Below are 22,968 nucleotides of genomic sequence, written 5' to 3' on the forward strand. Positions count from 1 at the left end.
TCATCAATATTTCACCAGTCATGGCACAACATTAGACGGCAGAGATCAGATGGCGGAGATATGAACATTGGTTCCTGGAATGAGGTTGTCATCTAGTCCATCAATTAGTGGGTCCCACTGGTTGAAACCCTTATCCATACCTGAATAATTGATTGACAGAATCAATAAGATATACAGTATGCAGTATACGGTTTATCCATCGAGACCACGTGTGACAGAGTTTCAAAAGTAGAAGAAATGGATAGTACGGTGTACAAATGCCAAATATATTATACAAGATACATTATGCTCAAGCACATGGCAAGGTATATTTGGTGTGACCCTCAGTCCACTGGCATTCCATCCTGTCTGTGGATCTGTCATTGTCCTTACCAAGATGTCTTTGCAGAAAGGCTAACGATGCTTTATTGCAGAGGTCCATGGCGAGTTCTGGGTCAATCTCTCCCTTCAGCTTCATCAGCTTGCCGATCCAGTTTCCTGTGAGGAAGGTGAAGTCTGGAAAGCTCTGATGAACTGTACCCCTGACGAGGGAACACAGAAACCTAACATTACAAAATCATGAATGGAAATACTATGCCATGTTAACATTATTATTAAGACTGCTCCACGTCTAGAGATCAGAAATGTAATTTAAGCATCTTGACTGCTAGTACTCAATCAGCATACTCTTTCAGTTTACTACTAGTCTAAGGTGACATTTAACCTAGATTTTCCAGAGAGTTGTTGAACTCGCCTTTTTTTGTATCTTGAACCTGCAAACTTGTAATGTCTTTACCTTGTATCCAGGGGTGGACTTACCATTGGGCTAGGGTGGGCTACTTTTTTTTTTGTATGATTTGAAATTGTAAAGTATTGCAATCCAATTAAAGTGAGATTTATGTTTATTGTACATTCAATATTATGGTTAAAACATTGCGAGCTTCTGCTCTGCTGTCTGCACTGCAGACAGTGACGCTGTGTTGTGGAAACCCGGCCCTGCCGATGTCGCTGTGCATGGCAGCCTGCATTCAGCGACTAGTCTGTCTGTCTGCCTGCCTGCCTTTCTCTTTTGGGGGGCCCTGAAATTTTGTCTAGCCCGGGGGCCCTTGGGAGGGTAAATCCGACCCTGCTTGTATCTAGCATAAAGACACCAAGGATAGGACAGTGGCATTACAATCAATCAGAAGTAGTTTCATGTTGGCATGACATTTTTGTATAAAATTCATTTAGATTTCACAACCCTTTCGATAATTGTCACGCAAGCAAAATGTGTGTTCATTTGACAACAGCGCCGGTTTTTGGTTGAATAGTGCCATGAGTATGAAGTGCGTCCTGCTAGCTGGATGACATTTTGTTGTGACGTCACTCACTGGTCTTTTACTGGGAAGCAGCCAGAACACGTTATACCCTTAGAGTATATATGAATAGAGACGGCACCCGGATGAAACCCTGTGGTGAAATGGACATAGTGGCCGGATTTGATATTGCAGCGTGGTCCCAAACACATGAACGCGCTGGTCCGTTGACTATCATTGTGCACGTTCACGATGACACGTGAACGCTGAATGCCTGCAATGATAGTCAGCGGCAGCGCGTTCATGTGTTTGGGCCCAATCCATCCCAGAATGCACTCTGTTCCTACCCAGAATGCACAGTGAAATCGCCTCATGCGCTTTTTGAGCAACTTAATGCAAGTGGATGGGAGGAGAACTCGGGTGCCGTCTCTATTCATATATACTCTAAGGTTATACCTGATGGTGATCATTTTCCTCTGAATGGCAGCGGACTCCAGCTTCTTCATGCGGGTAATGTTCCCCGCCCACTGGAACTTCTCTGAGTTGATGAAAAAGATGGGCTGCTTCACCAGGGGAAAGATCTCCTCCTCCAGAGGGACCATCCAGGCATCCAGGGCAATGGCACACCTAATCAGAGAGTAGGCAAAGGAGATCATTATTTCACCTCCTCTTTTCACATGGACACTGTCAGATGAAAACAAAATAGTCAAAAGCTCTATTCTTTGGTTAAACACTTTCAATCTGACATCGCTATTCTGGGAATGTCATTAGAGGTGAAGGCTTTCTCATTTTGAAAGACTATGGGCTATATTTTCTTTCGCCACCCCTTAGCCCTAAACTTCCATGTTTGGGAGGTTGACGTGGTCCGCCCGCCCAGTCCTCCATTAATATAGGATAGGACAGGATAGCTTAGGCCTGGGCAGTTGGCGTAGCCGTCTGGGCACCTAGGCTGGTAATACAGCCTGACGGCGTGTCGCAGGTTTTAGTCCCAATCCCGACCATGTCATCACCTCCCTCCCCCCTCCATCTCTCCCCCCATTTCCTGTCATCTATCAATAAAATAGAAACCCCCCAAAAATATCGTAAAAAATATAGGATAGGATAGCTTAAGTGACCAGTAGCACTGAGCTGTTTAAAAAAGTATGGAGATACAAGGTTTCCACCCAACACATGACATTGAACCAGCAGAGACAAAACATTAAAGTGACCTAGAACTGAAACAGGTGGTCGTTAAAATGCACTTACTTGAAATTGAGTTCTTTGCACAGTGCTTCAATGACTGTTGCTCCCCCAAAGGAATGGCCCATGGCAGCTATCCTACACATGTCCATGGAATTCTGAAGATCAGAAGGCATGAGGAATGTTAGATCTCAACAGTCAACACTAAACTAGAATACAATGTTCTGATTGAACATTTATCTCCGATTGAAAATATTATTTTGATGTATATAGAGTTGGCAACGTGAGTTTAATGTCGTTTAACATACTTTAATGCAATCAGATAGTACCTTTCTGTTTGGATGTATGGGCTGTCAAGGCCAGAAAGTCGTTTTTTTGCCACTCAGTGGGCATTCCTGCATAACTTTGGGTATGATGATGATGTCTCTATTGCTTTGGATTATTATATTTACTTCATAGGTATGATAGCTTGATATGTTTTTGTCGCTTTGTTGTGTTAAAATTGTATGAGCCAACTAATCTAAATGCTCTACAGGCATGCTACAATATTACTGTATTGGTTTTTATGAAGTGTGTTTTTCAGCTAGTGTAGATTTGTGTCCTAACACAAACATTGACAATGAATGGAGAATTTACATCATATGTGTCTGAGCAAATCAGTGTTTTTGTCCTACAAAGATGATGTACGATGATAAGAGCGCCTCACTTCACACGGTGTGATTTTTTTAATTTTTGGAACCAGGTCCCTGTTGCCATGGGCAAAACGGATGTTTTGCAGACTATGAATGATAAGTACAAATGTAATTATAACCACTTAAACCCTTAAATACGCAGGAACATTTTCCTCTTCCCCTCTTCCTCGAATATAGCCTGGCTACAAGCTCACACGCTGACACTTGTGAGCTTGTAGATCTGCCATGTTCGCCTATATTTTGCCCAGAATAAGGATGCTACGGTTCAAGTGGTTAATATGGTCATTCTGTGATCCTGATCCACTGGTACCTCCAGTGTAGTCCAGTCAAACTTTGTTTGCAGCACGTTTTGCACTGCAATCCCTGAGTTGATTTCAATGAGCTTATCCAACGCACGAATGCATTCATCTGCCCTCAGTTTCACCTGTTAAATGACAAGAAGGAATAGCTTGTGGTTAGATGTATGTGGCTTGTGTATAATGCCCCAAGGATACAGAGGAAGCTATCTTAAATGTACCTTATTATCAAATGTTTACCATGTTGATGTTCTCCACCTCTGATGGAGAACATCGACTAACGAAACGCTTCAATCTTTCTCTTACATTTGGCCTCACAACTCCTGTGTGTTTATTGTATGTACAGTATTAGAAGAAAAAAAGTCCTTTTGCACACCTACAGAGATGGACAGGTCAGAGTAATGACCTTGAATAACAGCAAAAAAGGGGAGTCCCCCCAGAGCGACCGAAACTATCTCTACCAATATTTGTTTTGTAAGTGAAGACAGTGTGCAGGATTTCCCCTTTTTTCTGTTATTGTATGTACAGTAAGAAATTAAACAAACTAGTGTCATCTCTTACAAAAAACAAAACGTCATGGAACACTGTTCAAGTTATTCCAGAGCGGAAAACGTGGCTCTAAAAATCAAGGGATCCTTGACAGTACCTCATACTGTAAGAGATTTGTCATGATTGTTTTTCAAAATATAAGTGTTTAAACTGTTCCTCCTTTTTCTGGGGAGTCCTTGGAACCCCCTCAAGGACCCCTGGGGCTACCCGGATCCCACTTTGAGAACCACCGCCCTACACCATCTCCGTACTACTCATACCTGTTTTTGTCTGAGTGGGTATTCAAGCTCCCCATGCTGCAGAGCTCTGTAGTACATCCACTCCTCCACAAGGTTGTTTGGAGCTGATGTGTGAGATGAAGCTGCGTCTTCCTTCTCCGACTCCGTCTTCTCTCGGAAATAATATGTAGCTGAGGCAGACTCGTCTCTGGATTACAATAAATAAACACAATGTGGTGCAGTTTCAAATACAATTATGTTTTTATATGTTTTTTTTATAGTATATTTTAGGCGGTTTTCGTTTTTTTCTCATTAGACAGAAGATTAGAGAGATGGCACGATGAGGGATAGAGGGGGAATGGTCACAATTATATATGATGGATGCAACTGATTGTGAACCAGGGACCATCACCCTGACTAAGAATCAACTTGAGGACCACTGTTGGTATATGGGCTAAGATTATTGCCTTCGTTAAACTGGCGTACAGTACTGATGATAACATAATGGGCACATTTCCTAATAATGATGACTCAATCAGGCAAGCTGGTACACCTTCTTGATTCTAACTGCATTTTCTGTGGAATTTCTTAACCGCAGACTTCCCAGTAACAGACAACATTGACACACTTCCACGGAACAGTGCACAAATGTTTAGTGCACTGTTCCGTGATAGAAAATAAAAGAATATTCACATTGCTACATTACTAAAGGCATGGTCAGGGACCACATGCAATACCTTCACTGTTCACCAGTGGCCCACGGACCACCCGTTGAAAACCCCTGCGTTAGCGCACATCCCAAATATCTGTTTTGATCTGACATGTTTATGCTCAAGTTGATTTGTTGTCCCATTGATCTATAAATATAAACTATTGTTTATATTTTTCTCCCCAATTTTTGTAGTTATACCAAATGCAGCAATATACAGGTATATAGTGCCTGACACTGCCAAGTTGTGCCAAACCACACTGTTGGTCTGGTGGGGGGGGTGTAGCACATGTCCCCTCCAGCCATCTTTTCACCTGACATTGGAGAGTTTCACAGGTAGGGTGTAACACGTCTGGACTAGAAAAAACACTGTGCCTAGCTGAACAGGCGCCCTGACTAGCCTGTATGAGTCACTAGAGCAGTGACAGAGAATCTGTGCCCAAGAAGGCTACAGTGCTCCATTTGCCTTTGTTAGAAACGTACCGATAGTTGCTGTTTCTCCTGTGTGGTGAACATAATTATAAAGAACACTCATTTACATGACTTACAACTAATGGGAGCAAAGCTAAACATGCCTGGCTTTTCACTTTTTTTTTTATCTGTCCATGGCAAGTACAAATTTAAAATGTCAATTTGTACATATAATTTTCTGAGGATGCACCTACATTTTCTGTTACTAACTAACCTACATCCGTGCAACCGACAATATATGACTTCAGTCTGTTCCAACTTCCAAGTCAACCACTTAAATCCTCACTGTACTTTTCCCCCCTCTACACCAAATCTCTTCACCAAATATAGCCGATCTACAAGCTCACAATACGCCGTTCTGCAATGGGTTGTGAGCTTGTAGATGGGCTATTTTTTGGCGAATTCACACCCCAGAGGAGGTATGCTAGGGGCGTCAACTCCCTTCAATCAACAGTACTGAGTCTGACTCACTGTGCGACAGGCCATTATATTCTCCTCCATAGGTTTTCCTGCAGCCTATACTAGTTAAAAAAAAGTGATGACCTGGCCTGTGCCATTGTCTGCACACCCTTTCCACTTCTACTCTACAGATAAACAGACAGCTGCTTATAGAGGGGGGGGCGAGTTCACCGCGTGTATATGGAGATGGTCTATTGTTGCTGCTCACTGGCGTCACACACAGACACCACAATGACTGTGGTTTGAACTCCCTTCTCAAATATGAGATTTCCATTTAATTTCAATGCTGTTTCCACTACGTGATATCGACAATGATAGTGACTGGCCCCTTGAGATTGTATGGCCTATCTTGTAGATTTATTAATAGGACCAGTACCAGAATCGATCACATCTTCATTTGGCCCCAACCAAGAAGCCCAAGTTACTTTTACATTAGCACTGAAAGAAACCTATACCTGTATAGTGAGTTATGAAGCATGTTTACACATCAGCACAATTTGTGTTTAATATAATGGATTGTAAATCCATTATATTATGTTGTATACCTGTGTTCTACTGATGCTACAATGAAGCCACGAGAAGCCAGCTCTGCACATATGGCTGAATACAGAGTCCTAGAAGGAGGAGGAAGGTGGAAAAAGTGCATTTCCATAACATCATTCCATACACTGAAAATAATTGCTAAGTTAACCACTTTCAACATGTTGTCCGTATTTTGGCCATGTTATTATTGGGGGAAATATACATTTTTTTTCACAAAATATCCAATCTACAAGCTTAAAACGCGCTGTGCATTGTGATCTTGTATAGATCGTCTATTTTCAATGCATGCCACTAACATATGACTAGGCATAAAATAGTGCTTAAGTAATATACTAAACAGCTGATAAACTGAGTTGTACCAGTGTTGTGAGTACCTGAATGCTCCCAGGCCATGGGAGAAGATAACTACTGGATATTTCCCGTCCTTTTTAATTGGAACGTCCAAGTATGCTGGAATCTTAAACGAGCCTTTAGAAATGAAAACACATTTGAATTTCATTTTGAAATGAAAACGAAAATGAAGCTTTCTTGAGTTGTGTGTCTTGTATATTATAAAAGAAAATGACTGAATTGTTGAATTTTGAAACATAGAAGACCGGCATCAAAAGGCACACCGCACACTGGTGTAAGATGGATATTAGATAGATACTCTTTACATGTTCCTGTCCATTATTGTAGGCCTACCACAGTAGTGTGTTTATTTCTGAATAAATGCTTGCAAAATAAATAAATTCACCAAAGAGGTAGTTGAAAATCTTTTCACTGAGCGTTCTGTTGATCTTCATGAAGTCTGCTAGACCATTGAAGTATTCCCTGCATGGAATCCAGTCAGGCTTTAACGCATTCTCCACCTCCTGGCCAGGGTAGTAAAGGCGGAAGAAGGTGCCCTGTTCCCCCAGACACAGAGTAATCAGTTGACACGATCAAGCATGATGCGACCACAAAGTGTTGAGTCATGACTGCAATAGTGTTTTCGTTGTAGAAGGAAGTGGTCATTACATGAGCAGCCTATATGCTGCAGTATAATATGCTGTGAAGTGTGAATGCCATTTTTACGTGTCCTGTCCCGTTTTATTTGATTTGATTTGATTTAATATATTCAAGATACAATTCACAAAAGTGCAGTATAGAATTATCGGGATTGCACAAAAAGTCAGAGGACTTAATTCCATTGTGATCCAAAAAAAATGGTTACAGCATAGAAACGTGTGTGTTGACTAAAATCACAATAATAATGACATTCACAACAAAGACAATAAATAGATAATAAATAGATAAATAGAACACTATTCTAACTTGCCCATCAGCCAATTCTTAAAAATGTTAAAGATGGAGTGCCATGAGTGCCTTTTTCTGTTTTGTATGTGTCTATGGAGTTAACATTACTCTAATAGACCCCCAGTTGTGGTTATAATATTCAAATATGTCTTCCCTGAGTATTTTTGGTTTCTTCCTGAAAGCTTCCACGGTATTCCATCTTTAACCACTTTTACCCTATTTTGGGCAATTCCCCCCGCAAAGAAGAATTTAAAAATCACAATAAAAAAGTGATCATGGACAAAAGAAGAAGCTCACATGGCGTCGGAATGTGCTTGTAGATAAGGAGAAAAGCTTGAACATTACCCGAGCGGTGTGGTCCGTCATGAGGTCGGTGCATCCTACAGTGTAGGATCCTTTGGCTGCTGGGATCCCTAGATGGTTACAGGAGTTTCCCATGGCAAAGAATCCGTACGTATACCTCCTCTTCTCTAAAAGGAAAACAAATACAGTTGATATGTGTCACCACAAGACCTGACATTTACAGTAGACTTGATTCATACAACAATGGCTGGCTGCCTGCCAATACCAAGTCCTGGCACTACACTTTAACCCTATAGTAATAAGGCCTGAAAATGTTTGTGCCAGGGACCACCAGAAGAGAAGGTTTGCGTTTGTTTTTGAGTGGTGTAAACCACTCCTACAACTGGCTTTGTTAGTCTGTCTGTCTGTCTGTCTGTCTGTGCTCAAAAAATGAGCACGGTTGCTATTGTCACCCAGTTCACACGGGTGTGATTTTTTAATACACTTTGAAGATATTTTTAATTTGAATAGCAGATGTACAAGCTCGCAGTGCGGCAAAAGTGATGCGCTTGTCAGCTTGTACATCTGCTATTTTCTTCTAAACCACTGTTCTAAATGCTGTTCTAAAATCTAAAATGACACAGATGCTTTCCTGGTTTTGATCAATTGATCAATGATGATTATTACTCCCATGATATTTTACACAATAACATAGGCCAGTACTACTTGAACAACTGTATTCAATTGGGGGAGCAAATTGGTGAAACAGTTAAACAAATCTTGTAACTTTGCTTTGAATTATGAATGGTACTGAAATTACCAATCAATGTCAGATTTTAGTGTGGTGACTGTCAGTCAAATATTTAGCAACACTAACTTCTCTTTTTCTTTGAGCATTGTGACAATTATAACAATGTTTACTAGAGTTGTTTGTTACCATTGCTGTACACACAACTGGTTATTAGCCTACTGTAGTAAATACTATTTAATTTTTATACTACTATATTACTATACCATATGCATTAGGCAGCCTTCGTGTGATGATACAAGAGAACATTGCACACATTGTCTCTTCTTAATGACAAAGTTCTGATACTTTTGCTCTTTTGAGCAAAAAATAAATAAGAAATCTAAAAAGGTGATTGAAACGTTCCCATCACTTTTGAGTCTTCTCTCGATGCTGTGTCTACACTACTCTATATCCGTATCCCCTTCCCTTAGTGACAGGCATATAGGCGACAGGTTGTTTTACAGTCAATGCTGTTATTCGAATGTGGAAAAACAGACAACTGTCATCATCGCTTGAGAGAATAACTGTACTGTAGATCTTCACCTGGCGTCACAGTCACAGACCAAACTATTCTGACAGGGCAGCCATCATAGCTGTTGAAAACCTAAAACTGATCAACTCCATCACTCCATGTATTTGGGCAACAATCCAATTAGATGTAAAGTACAAGTCAATCACTACAATGAATCCACACTGTCTGTTAACTGTACCTGTCTTGGACCACTGGTAAATCTTCTTGGTTAACAACTGTACGAGTCCCCCATTAGAAAACATGGACCTCGATCGACCCCCCCAGCAGCAGCAGGCTAAACAAGCTAGCTCGGTTAATTTTTATCTTCAGTAAAACAGGATTACAAACCCGTGCCTCCCGGAGGGCAGACAAGGTACTGGGTTGAGTGAGTGTTGACGCTAACAACTGCGTGTCACTTGCGCAACATTTGCCACGATTGCCACCATCATTGCCATGGGCATAATAATGTGACTGACTGGATCATAGGGGAGTCCAAACTCCAAAGGGGAGTGGAGAGAGAGCACTGTTTGACACATCAAAGCTCGATCCGTACCTAGGCAAAAGCTTTTATTTTCTAAAGCTCTCACACCACCGTCAAAGTTAAGTCAAATTCAATTTACACTTCCGGTTGGTGGTGGTGGACTTCAAAACAATACATTTCCTCTTCCTTTATAATTAATCCCAATTCAATTTAAATTCAAATGAGCTTTATTGGCATGAGAAAACCAAAGGAATTGTCAAAATATAATAAAACAGTTGAAAATGGGGAAAGTATATAGTTGGAATGGGGTACCACCCCTTTTCCCCCTCACTGTATATGTTTCTTTTCCCTTTTTACCTCCTTTGTGATGAATTCCTGTTCTGTTCTTTAAGTGTCTATTTGTACGTCTCTAAATGTTTTGATGAATTGAACAAGGTGGACCCTCTTTTAAGTGTAATGCTTAATTGGGTCGTCCACTCACAGTTAACAGTCTTTGTATTGAGTTTGTGCTTGAAATGTACTGTAATTCTGCAAACTGTTAATACATATTTCAATCAATCAATCAATAATGTGCCATCTGCTATGTCACATGTTAGGCTATACAGGTGACACGGTATAAAGCTTTTTTTTTAATGGCACCAATCTTTTGCAGTCATTTTGGGACAATATCAGCATTAAGCATTTGATATGTTCATATCTTTGCAAATATGAAGCAAAGTAACACCACGGTACTTGCGAGATGTGTGTGTGTGTGTGTGTGTGTGTGTGTGTGTGTGTGTGTGTGTGTGTGTGTGTGTGTGTGTGTGTGTGTGTGTGTGTGTGTGTGTGTGTGTGTGTGTGTGTGTGTGTGTGTGTGTGTGTGTGTGTGTGTGTGTGTGTGTGTGTGTGTGTGTGTGTGTTAGGGTTGCCACCTTTGAGATCTTGAAATAAGGGACACTCTTTACGCCTGCCACGGCCTTGCGGCGCAGGCGTGTGCGGCAAGGCCGGCAATAGGTTGAAGCAATAGGTTGAAGCAATAGGTTGAAACAATAAGTTGAAGCAATAGGTTGAAGCAATACGTTTAAGCAATAAGTTTAAGCAATAGGTTGAAGCAATAAGTTGAAGCAATAAGTTGAAGCAATAAGTTGAAGCAATAAGTTAAAGCAATAAGTTGAAGCAATAAGTTGAAGCAATACGTTGAAGTTTCCCTTCAACTTATTGTTAATGCTATCCACAACTTTTGAAGTAGAATTTTGTTTTCCAAATGAGCATAACAACATAAAGAGTTCTGATTGTGAATCCGAGTGGTTCTTTAAATGGGCACAATATTTAATTATATTGATTTATATTTATATTAGACTTTAAAACTCAACATTATTAAACGATCAACTATAATAGTCTACTGAAATAGCAGGCTAACCTATCCCCACATCAGCAGCCAAGATGTGGGCTATTGGGCAGGTATTAGAAATACTACTGACATGACATCTTGTAAAAACACGGATAAATAAGATGATAATATAAGGTCCCATACCGAATCGATCTCAGGAGATGTTTGTCAAATGTCAAATGGATTTCGCCCTTACTGGATGTTTGGGTCATGAAGAACTGAAAATGAACTGAACATGAAGAACACAAAAAGATGAAATTACCTACCTAGGTTCCATCATGGAGTCAAATCTTTCCGGTGATAAAATGGCCACCAACGTAATCAAAAAAGTCAACCAAAGAACATGATTCCTATACAGGATCTCCTCACTGGTCAACAAAAACACCTTGAAGACCCTAACAGGAGCCCTCGTACAAGGCTTATTTGACTATGCATGCACCTCCTGGACGGTACCACAGCACCTCAAAGGCCCTTAAAACAAGGTTCCAGACTTCCCAAAACAAACTGGTCAGGCTACTACTTGGCCTCACTCCCCGAACCCACCTGGCTGGAATGGCTACAGGACTCTATACTAGGAGCCCGCGGACCCCCATTAGAAAATATATGCCAGCAACCCCCATAAGAGAGGATTTTTACGCAGTGATTCTCAACCCATTTAATTTCAAGTACCAGTTTGACATGCATTAGTCTACAGACCCCCATTTAATGGCATTTCTATCTCTGGGCCCCCAATTCATATTGAAAAATCAATGTTAATTTAACTCTGAGGGTCCATTTGGTTCCATTTGTACACTCTCAGAGTTACAGACCCATAAGGGTCCATTTGGTTCCAAACTATCATTTAGCTGGGGACCCCCTGGAACTCCCTCAAAGACCCCTGGGGGTCCCCGGACCCCACTTTGGGAACCACTGGTTTAGGCTACTTTAGGTACTGTGTGCCTCCTGCTAGAACAATTGTGCTGACTTTAATATTTCCTGTGTTTTGTTTTGTTCATTATTGTTAAATTCAGTGTTGACGTGTAGAGGCTATTTAGGAAAATAAGGAACAAACTGTGTTCCTTATTGGTTCAATAAGGGACGCATCATTTAATTCTCCAATAAGGGATGATTCTGTATTTTAAGAGACGGGTGGCAACCCTAGTGTGTGTGTGTGTGTGTGTGTGTGTGTGTGTGTGTGTGTGTGTGTGTGTGTGTGTGGCCAGAGTGTTGTGTAAACTGTAAACCACTGGTCTGGTTGTAACGTCCTGTGTCGAGTCTAGAGTGTTGTTGTAACACATTAGTACATCTGTTAGTTCATGATTGTTTACACACCGCATCTTGATCTAGAGTTGACGTATGAATCAACGTCACGCGGACAAGTGACGTACATTGATAACAACCGTCAAATATTTCTTTGTTTTATTTTTTTATCCCCGTATTTACTCTGGTTTATTGTCGCGTTATTACAAATGATTGTTTTAAGCCTCCGCCACGGTAGGGGGCAGTCGCGTTAATTGTATATAATAACAATAGACACACACACACACACACACAGACAGTCAGACAGACACACACACTCAACTAGGATGTGTGATGCTAAACCTAGCTAGCTTCAGTCTCATTCAGTTTTCTCAACTAATTATTCAAAAATGAAACTGGTGAGTAAGAAGGGTGTTAGTGTTGTTGCAGTATAATCTTCTACTACTACTACTACTACTGATGCTGCTAAATAAAGCCCTGGTTATCTACTCATGCTATGAGTATGATATGAGTCAGTTTGTGTTAGCAAGTTAGCTAACAGTCTGGTGTAAAAAAAACAAAAACAAGTCACTGCCATTGTTTGGAAAACAGATGACCGTGATATTATGAAAATGCTTAATAATGTCGATGTTATGTCATTAAGAACCAACATCTGTGCTTTTGTGCGTGGCAACACGCACGCGCGCGCGCGCACACACACCCGATTAGTGTTATTTGTTTGTATGTACTGTACTGGTTAAATATATATGATCAGTGCTCACTGTTATTTATTTCTGTCTTTAATTCTGTTTCACGTGCTGTGCTGCAGTACTGTCTGTCGGGTCATCCTACCCTGCCTTGCAATGTCCTCAAATTCAAGTCCACCACCATCATGCTGGACTGTGGATTGGATACCACCTCTGTACTCAACTTCCTGCCTCTGCCCCTGGTGCACAGGTGTGTGTGTGTGTGTGTGTGTGTGTGTGTGTGTGTGTGTGTGTGTGTGTGTGTGTGTGTGTGTGTGTGTGTGTGTGTGTGTGAGAGAGTGAGTATGGAGTCTTCATTCAGTCTTTTGTGGTGTGGAACATTTGCCAACAACTATTTTCACCTCCTTAGCTCAACACATGTTATGTTTTCATTATTTTGTTTTCGCAGTCCAAGGCTCTCCAAGCTGCCTGGCTGGGTATCCAAGGACGGAACAATAAACCTGGAGAAGGTATGGAATCTCTTGTGGACTTTTTATATATTACCGACCGCATTCATGCAGACTGATGCAGTGGAGAAAAAATGGACTTATACAAAATATACATTTTACAAATAGAAACGGAATAACGGATAGATGGTCTCTTCTGTATAATGTTCAAAGGTTTTAAGAGAGCGTAATTGATTTGACTGATGGGGGTTCAGTTAGTCCTTGTCAAACAAGTAATTTACAGGGAAGCATGCAGTACATGTATGTGATGCTATCATGCTATTACACAAGATAAGATAATAATTTTCCATAACTTTTTCAGGAGCTGAAGGAGTGTGCAGGAAGAGTGTTTGTGGACTCTCAGCCAGAATTCTGTCTTCCTGAGGTACGGTACACTTAATAACTACACTAGGCCTGTATTGTTGGTACACTGCATGCACATAGTTTAGGTGGATGACCTTGGCTGTCCTTCTCCTTCATGTATGCAGAAAGAGCTGCTGGATCTGTCTACCATTGATGTCATCCTGATCTCCAACTACCACTGCATGATGGCCCTGCCTTACATAACGGAGAACACAGGCTTCACTGGGACTGTGTACGCCACAGAGCCAACTCTGCAGATAGGCAGGTATGGAGATGTTGATGTCTGCACACTGGCAACTCTCACTTCCTCTCTGTAGGCTGTCTCGTCATGGTCTGATCAAGCCAATGGTGGTCGTGTTGTTAGCAAACTTTATGATGGTGTTTACATGGTCAGCTGATATGATGGTAATGACTCGGCAGCACTTTTCTCAGAAGACATGGTTTAAATCTCAAGCCACAATAAAAACAGCCCCTAACACCATTTAACCATGTGTCTTTCATACTAGTTAAGTCAATTCAAAGTGCTTTACAATACAAAAGGTGGTTATGCCTCAGCGCAGGGGTCCATTCATCTTTTCATCATAACACCCAACTGAAATGAAAACATCCTCTCAAGTCTCATAGTGACCCAATATGAAGACATGCTCACTTGTCATATGGACACAAAATAAACCGCATACTTCATAATGTGTCAAAAAAAGGTTGAAATGAATGTCTTTTTTTTTATTGATTTTATTTCTTTCCTCAGACTACTGATGGAGGAGCTGGTCAACTTCATGGAGAGAGTACCTAAAGCTCAGTCTGCCACCTGCTGGAAGAACAAGGAAATACAGCGGTAAGCTTAACACTGAGACCAACAGAGATCTGACATGTGGGAAAAGCACAGTTACTACAGTGCTGTGGTTCTGGGAAATATTTGAAGTCTTTCAAGACATTTGCTCAGTTCAACAAGTGAAATAACATTTTCATAGCTGCATGCATTGATCATTTGGACTTTGTTTTGCCTTATATAGGATGTTAATTGTATGGTCACATACTGTGTTATGCATTTCCCACAGGAGTTGAATTTCAAACTTTTAGTACATGTTATTAGACACCTTTAGAAACACATTGGTGAAGAAATTCACGATTTAGTTCCCAGATTGGTCAAATACCTGATAAAATGCCCTTACTACATTGTCAGTATAAATACATATATGTGTTTTATAACATTAGGATGCTCCCTGGATCACTGAAGGATGCTGTGGATGTATGGACATGGAAGCGATGTTACAGTATGCAAGAGGTCAACTCTGCCCTCAGCAAAGTGCAGCTTGTGGGATATTCACAGAAAGTGGTAAGAATTCTAGTTCTTCCATTTTCTTGTGTGGAATTCTTGGACATATTTGAATAGGTCTCAGAAGCAGCAGGTTCTCTTTGTCACTCCCTCTGATATGAACTTGAAACGAGGCAGTTGTAGCATGTACTGGCGGTTTTATTGCTCCAAAAACCCACGTCAAAACTGACGAAACACAAAGACAAACAATAATCAGTGATCAAATAATAAACAACAAATAAAGCATATAAACGAAATATAAAGAAAGGAAACATGAACAAATGATTTACCTTACTGACTGCACGTGACGTGCACGTATAACTCAAAGGGAATGAATGAATGTGAAGGAACCCAATATGACCAAACAACCAGGACTGAAAGGAAAAACAATAAACAAAACGATCAATGAAACTCATACTGGAATATGACATAGAAACTGAAATGTTGACAAACTTGGCATGACATGGGGAAGAAATAACAAAACGAACCTTAAGTGGCAACACGCTCTTTGAGAACAAACAAAACTCCCGTCTGCTTGACGTGGAGACGGAAGCTGGACTGACTTGTGAGAGCCGTCAAGCCTCTCTACACCATATATGGTCACATAAACGGAAATGACGGCAAACTGAAATTGAACCTCTACCCAATAACCATCCAAAAGTGTAGAAACTAGTATAGAAATAAAATATACATAATATTGAACTGACATATTGTAGCAAATAACAAATACCAAAAACAAATATCAAAATAATAACGAAATCATAAGTGTGGCAGCAAAACTCTTGTTTTACACGATTGTTGTTATATGTACACTTGTTGCTGTCCTCCACAGGAATTGTTTGGAGCAGTACAGGTTTCACCCCTTAGCTCTGGCTACTCATTGGGAAGCTCCAACTGGACCATCCAGTCGCATCATGAGAAAGTTGCATATGTCTCCGGCTCCTCGCTCCTCACCACTCATCCACAGGTAGGTCAACAAACGGAACATTGGAAAATGAATATGCATCTTTGCACTAACATTAGTTGATTGAGTTTTATAGCACAGAGGTGTTATTTTAGATTTCACGTTTAAATAGCCTAAAAATTGTGCACAATACTACTTGTTACATAAATCAACCCCCCCTACATTTTGCTAGTTTCTATTGATCACTCGCCAGAGCCTGACAGCTGGGAAGCTAGACCGATGTAATTAACTGTAGGCAGTTAATTGTGAAGCCATTCGACTAATGATGGTGTGGTTTCCAAAGCTTGTTTACCTAAATTGCCTTCCTCCTGTTGTTTGGCAGCCTATGGACCAGAGCTCTCTGAAGAACAGTGATGTTCTGATTCTGACGGGCCTCACCCAGATGCCCACCGCCAACCCAGATGGCATGCTGGGAGAATTCTGCAATAACCTGGGTAGGCTTTGTCAGCCTAAAATGACCAATGACCACCTATCAGCATCACCATCAGCAATGGCAAAGAACCTGTACGTTTTCTTCCCTTAGCGATGACGATCCGTGCAGGAGGCAACGTGCTGGTGCCATGCTACTCATCAGGGGTGATCTACGACTTGTTGGAGTGTTTGTACCAGTATATTGACAGCGCCAACCTGGGATCAACACCATTCTACTTCATCTCACCTGTTGCCAACAGCTCACTGGAATTCTCCCAGATCTTTGCTGAATGGTATTCTGTTCCTAACTCAAATCACGTTCACACTAGTCTGTTTATGTGTTATAAGAATATGCTGTTGGTGTCTTAGCATCAGATATGATAAATACAATGTACATAACACATAGTGATTACAAAAAAGAAAAAGGGTAATGAAAGAAAATCTGTTCAAAGAGAATAGCGTGTTTGACCTGGCTTCATATGATTGTTGTTTGACATGGCATTGACTCTGATCTTGCACTTTATAAATTGCTTGGGATGTGTTAATTTACTAGATAATGAGGCTTTTATTATTCCACCAGGCTTTGCCACAACAAACAATCCAAGGTCTACCTTCCAGAGCCTCCCTTCCCCCATGCAGAGGTATGTCTAACTGTGAGAAATTGAAAGCCTTCTGGGACTATTCACCTGGCAACAAAGTCATCACCACAATGTACTTCACAGTGTATTCCCTTTGACAAAATGATCCTTTAATGGCTGGAAGTCATAATGCATTCAACCATATTATGTGTAAAAAGTACATGTGTGAAAGTACATTTTGGGTTTAATGGAAGTTTTGGTTCCTCTGTTTGTTGTCTGTTTGTTTGTTCGTTTGTTGTCATGTCAATCCATTTAATCATACTCACTGGGCTTTCCCATGACTTTATTACTTTCAGCTTATCCAGACCAACAAGCTGAAGCATTACCCCAGCATTCACGGAGACTTCAGCAGTGAGTTCCGCCAGCCGTGTGTAGTGTTCACCGGCCACCCCTCTCTGCGCTTTGGAGACGTGGTCCACTTCATGGAACTGTGGGGAAAGTCCAGCCTCAACACCATCATCTTCACTGGTAAGTAGTAAGTAACCACACCTGTTTTCCAGGCACCACTAGGGTTGTTTTCATAGAAAATACAGTGTATGTGCATAGGATACTATAGAATACTTTATTCGCAGTTTAACAATGTCACCATTTAGAATATGCCAACGTCGATTATACACAAAAGCCGAAGCTTGTTTCCATTGTGGTCCACCATGGAACATCATGCAACAAACTGTACAGACTGTATCATACTTGTGTGGAGTGATGGGTGCCTTTGGGGGCACCCATTACGTCATAGTAAAAGGTCCATAGATTGGCTGCTGGTTGAAGCTTTTATTTGGGGTGAAAACTCTATCTTTCTTTCAGATTGTGTTTGTTTGTTTTGCTTTTCCTTATATTTACTTTTTACTATTCTTGTTCTATATACTCATGACACAAAAAAATATTTTTGGGTGAAGAAATTGCAATATAGTCTATGGACTTAACACTTATTTTGGTTTTGCAGCCTTGTTATCAAAGCTTGTTTGGTCTTTCTCTCTCCCTCAGAGCCAGACTTCTCCTACATAGATGCTCTGGCTCCCTACCAGCCACTGGCCATGAAGTGTGTCTACTGTCCCATCGACACACGGCTCAACTTCCACCAGGTGTCCAAGCTGCTCAAGGAGGTCCAGGTACCCTGCCCACATACAGTAGCTAGTTGATGCTCAGTAAAAAAAAAAAGAAATCACTCGTGGAGTATTTTTCGTGCAAAACTAATGCTTGGAATGGGTTCAGAATCATGAAAACCCCCTAGTTTGATACGTCACATGCTACTTAAAGCACAATGAAATTTACAATATTTTATATATTAACAACCAATGTATTATATTGGTTGTAATGGTACCCCAACTTTCAGCAGCTGTCTAAGATTCACCTAGGGTGGCTGAATAGAAACCAATGTGGGATGTGTTCGTAGACACCTTTACAAACACATTGGTGAAGAAAATGTTTGGTAAGAAATGTATTCCCAAATTGTATTAATATCCCCCGACTATACCAAACGTGTCTGAATTGAATCACATGACGACACGGGGTCACAGTCACACACAAAGCTCATCGTTGGAGGGGTTAGCGCCCCTCAAAAAACGGCAAAAGTAGAAGCTGTACAAGCAGTGATCCACATTTCGTGCTTGTGGATCTGCTACTGTGGGGCGACTGTGGCTCAGGAGGTAGAGCAGGTCGTCCAATGATCCATGGGTCGGCGGTTCGAATCCCGGCTCCTCCTGTCTACATGTCGAAGTGTCCTTGGGCAAGACACTGAACCCCAAATTGCTCCCGATGTGCTGGTTGGTACCTTGCATGGCTTCCGCTGCAATCGGTGTGTGAATGTGTGTGTGAATGGGTGAATGTAATGCACAATCTATGTAAAGTGCCTTGGATAAAGGCGCTATATAAATGCACAATTTACCAATTTACCAATTTACCAATTTACCATATTAAATTTACTTTTTATACTCTTGTGTGACACTAGTCTAGTGTCATCACGTAGTAGGGCATTGATTTATGAAAAAGCACACACGGTTAAAATATACGGACCGTATACAAGTGTTCATTAAGGGTGGGCACTCTGGGACGGCCGGTGCGCCTGGTTCCCCGGGCCTGTTCGGAAATTAACCATTTGTTGATCCCGGGGTCCGCCTCCAGGAAGACTAGGTAATAACATTATTAGTAAATGATGATTAATGACGATCCTCGTCCCCGGGGGCACAGCCTCTCCATGTGGTGTGTCCAGAGCAGTACACCCAGCCTCCTCCATCCCAGTCCCACCGCTCGGACCTCATGCTGGAGCTGCAGCCTCCTCCCATGCCCTACAGACGCTGCTCCGTGCTCAGCCTGCCCTTCAGGCGGCGCTACGAACGCATCCACCTGCTGCCAGAGGTGAGCCGCACTTTATGTACACTACACTACTAACTGCAGTGGTTCTCAAACAGTTTCATGTCAAGGAAGGACCCCCAAATTGATATATACCCCCATCTGAAAGGATTTTGTGCCAGGGACCCCCAGAAGAGATGTTTTGTACAAAGTATTCGATTCGATTTTCCAAAAGTTTCTAAAATATGTACAAGCTTCGTGCTGCACTGTGGGCCAACGTATAAATAGATACAATTATTGTGATATTGATATTAATATTTAATTATTTAGCTGGGGATCCTCTGGAATCCCCTCAAGGGCCCCTACGAGGCCTCCGGATCCTACTTTGAGAACCACTGCCCTCTAATGTAATAAGTGAAACCATGTGGTTGAATAGGGTTGGTCGGTTGGACGTCACAATAATAATTTGACGGATGAGTAGCAAAATGCCTTAATGTTCTACTATTCATTCACTTATTCTGGTATATGTATTGTATATGGTGCACTTGTGGTCTTTGTAAGTATATATGACATATTCAAATGTTTACCAAATGACAGGTGGAACTATGTTGAAATTCTAAATTCTAAATCTTCTTCATCTTCATCTGTCTTTTATTGTCTGTAGCTGGCCAAGTCCTTAGTGCCCTCCGAGATCAAAGCTGGTGTCTCCGTAGCAACTGTGTCTGCTGTGCTGCATTCTAAAGACAACAAGCACACACTACAGGTAGGGGGTGTGTGTGTGTGTCTGTGTCTGTGTACTAAATAGAAAGTGCCCTAAATGAAAAAAGAAAAAAAAAACCTGAGAGCACAAGCACATCTACAGTATTCTGTAGATGCTACATCTACAGTATTCTGTAGATGTGGGAATTAGTTCGTAATGCTTCTGAGACCGAAAAAACTTCGTTCCACGGGTCTGTGGAGCATGCACTGAATCTCAATCTCGGTGGCCAACACAACCCATCCGCTACGAAGATTTGTACCGCTGCACCATTATAAGTGGTACAATGGCGTACAATGGAACACCATTCGCGTATGCTCATCAACACGATGTCAGACGTTCCGGACAACATCTGGGATCCTCGTATCTCCATATTTAGTTGATCTGTCATAATTATAGTGTAGTAGTGGTGCGTACCACACTGAGTCACTGACTGGGTACTCCAACAACGGTACAATAGGTACATAGACAACAAGTTCAACGGGCATTCCATTAAAGAGTGGGGCATGCATTCACAACTTATTGCATCGTTCCTGAGTAGGCAGGTGCACACCGGTACTGCACTGGGTACTCTATTTTAATGAATTAAATATCTCTGAAAAAACCACCTAACTCCAAAATGTTCGTTTTTCAGGAAATTAAAAATATACATTTTTCAAGAAATTAAGAAAACCTTATATTTTGAAAACAAAGCAATACTGCCTCATCAAAGTTGGTGTTGTGACTTTATATATTCTCAATTACTTGCATGAGAGGGGGAGAGGTGGTGGAGTTAGCTGTTTTAGCAGAGGGTCCAAAGGTTTTGTCCAAAGCGTTTTTTACCACTTTCCATTGGTTCGATATTTTCGAAAAACACAGACGTAAATGGTGTTGAATAGCACTGATTTATGCAAAAAAAAATCCCAAACCTCAAAAATTGAGTTATGAGGTTTCCTCCCGACAGCAAGGAGTTTTACACCTTCCAATGTTTCCTCAATGTTTTCAGTCGGTGCCCAATCCCCCTCCAGCTCCCCCCAGTAAGAAGAGGAAGCGTGTGGTAGAGGAGCCCCCAGAGGTGTTGGCACCCAAACCCCTCCTCAGCGGCGCCGTGCCCCTGGAAGCTTTCCTGGCCACGCTGCACAAGGTGGGAGACATTTTTGCAACCAATTGAACATGAGATCTGATTTTACATTTCACTGTGATATCAAGGGTTTGATCAATAGTTAATTTGCTATGTGTCTGTACATTGCTAAGCTACTCCTATTATTCAATTATTTGTCTGACGGCAAGTTCCAGGTTTGATGCCTGAGCCTGGTGTTCCCTTGCTGTGTGTCACTTCCCTGATTTCTCTCCCCGGTTTCCTGTCAATCTCCACTGTCTGAATTTAAAAATCACACTCGTGTGAAGTGAGGGGCGCTCTTATCATCATACATCATAATACACACAGACACACAAATCTGGGCATAGGAGGGACTAACTAAAATCTCTGTATCTCCTTCCCTTCCTCTGCCTGCAGAATGGCATCACCGAGGTGAAGGTGGAGGAGACGGCGGACGGACACATTCTCCACCTGCAGGCGGAGGACACGCTGATCCAGCTGGAGGAGGACGGCACGCACATCGTGTGCGACAACGAGGCGCTGCGCACCGTCATGCGAGACCTCGTCATCCGCTTCCTGCATCAACTCTGACTGCCCTGAATCCTGCTTGGCCTGTGGGGTGTGGGTCCTCTAAACACAGCAGTCGTTCCCAAACGGTGGGTCAGTTCAGGACCCATTTGTGGGTCGCGGACACATTTTTATGGGTCTTTCGTTTTTGATTCCTACATTTTGTTTTTATTTTCAAAAAACTTTCCCCAACAAATCAACATTTTTCATCAATTAAAAACGTATTCAATGATTTTTTTTTTCATTCATTTCACGAAGAAATCAAAGAAAAAAAACCCCCATAAAAATCCATAAATTAGGAAACAAATGTTTAAGAAGTAGTGAAAATTGGCGCATCACAGCGCATCCATGCCGCATTGTGAGCTTGTAGATCTGTTATTTTCACTGTCCCGGGGAGACATCAAATTTCTCTTTTGGTTCACGGGCTACAAAGTTTGGGAACAAACGGTGGTCGGTCAACTCAGGACGCATTTATTTTTGTGGGTCGTGAGTAAATGTCGCTTTATTCTTCGTTTCCTACATTTAGTTTTTAAGTACTTCAAATATATTCCCATCGCACAACGGTGTAGCCCGCCAAAAAATAATTGAGTTTCAAGTGAAAAAGGTGACAGGTTTTCTGCTTCATTGGACTGTGCAGATGGTCGGTGCTGAATGCAGAGCGGAACAGGATGCAGATGTTTGAACTGGACTTTAAAAGTTACATTCTGAAGGGAGTGTTTGCTCTTTTTTTGTGTATGTCATGTTAACAGTAGCGTTGCTCTTGTAAAGTGTCATTGTATTTTGTAAATATATATTTTGTATCAAAAACTTGCATTTTTGAGTAAAATCGTTTGGAAAAACCTAACCACTATTTAATCGGCATTGGTGTACACCTTCACACAGAAAAACAGACAAGCACTGACGATGTTTTTTTCTTTTTTAAAAAAAACTTATATTGGGATTTAATGTTATTTACATTTCCCTGTATTGCTTAATTTGAACGGGGGTTTGATCTTGAGTTGTTAATGTTCAATGTTTTTAGACTGCAGGTCTATTTGTAGGTCCACTTGAGAAATAACTCAAACTGAGGTGTAGT

The 22,968-nt window shown here is 41.3% G+C and overlaps 2 protein-coding genes across 3 annotated transcripts; one reads left to right on the forward strand and one right to left on the reverse strand.

The window, feature by feature from the left end:
- On the reverse strand, window positions 1–9,793 carry pla2g7 (phospholipase A2, group VII (platelet-activating factor acetylhydrolase, plasma)). Of its 2 annotated transcripts, none has more exons than XM_079527004.1 (11): window positions 9,451–9,793; window positions 8,014–8,138; window positions 7,127–7,277; window positions 6,750–6,858; window positions 6,393–6,461; window positions 4,251–4,416; window positions 3,456–3,569; window positions 2,520–2,611; window positions 1,731–1,901; window positions 373–521; window positions 1–140 (listed from the first exon to the last, which is right to left on the reverse strand). In XM_079527004.1, exons 1-11 carry the CDS (start codon window positions 9,512–9,514, stop codon window positions 46–48), a joined length of 1,305 nt encoding a protein of 434 aa, XP_079383130.1. In that variant the 5' UTR covers window positions 9,515–9,793; the 3' UTR covers window positions 1–45. The 2 variants fall into 2 exon arrangements, with proteins under 2 accessions (XP_079383130.1, XP_079383131.1); XM_079527005.1 differs by having other exon boundaries at window positions 6,765–6,858; window positions 9,451–9,792.
- A 2,820-nt stretch (window positions 9,794–12,613) lies between these two features.
- LOC306940374 (integrator complex subunit 9-like) lies at window positions 12,614–22,737 on the forward strand. The gene is made up of 17 exons (XM_079525422.1): window positions 12,614–12,738; window positions 13,149–13,276; window positions 13,475–13,535; window positions 13,834–13,896; window positions 14,000–14,139; window positions 14,623–14,709; window positions 15,090–15,210; window positions 16,022–16,156; window positions 16,476–16,587; window positions 16,677–16,857; window positions 17,145–17,205; window positions 17,499–17,670; window positions 18,187–18,311; window positions 19,390–19,557; window positions 20,156–20,254; window positions 21,234–21,371; window positions 21,744–22,737. The coding sequence occupies exons 1-17, from the start codon at window positions 12,730–12,732 to the stop codon at window positions 21,915–21,917; spliced, it is 1,974 nt and encodes a 657-aa protein (XP_079381548.1). The 5' UTR covers window positions 12,614–12,729; the 3' UTR covers window positions 21,918–22,737.
- Window positions 22,738–22,968: the final 231 nt, after the last annotated feature.

This window comes from Electrona antarctica, assembly GCF_951216825.1.
Source record: "Electrona antarctica genome assembly, chromosome: 17".
In the NCBI taxonomy this organism is placed as follows: domain Eukaryota; kingdom Metazoa; phylum Chordata; class Actinopteri; order Myctophiformes; family Myctophidae; genus Electrona; species Electrona antarctica.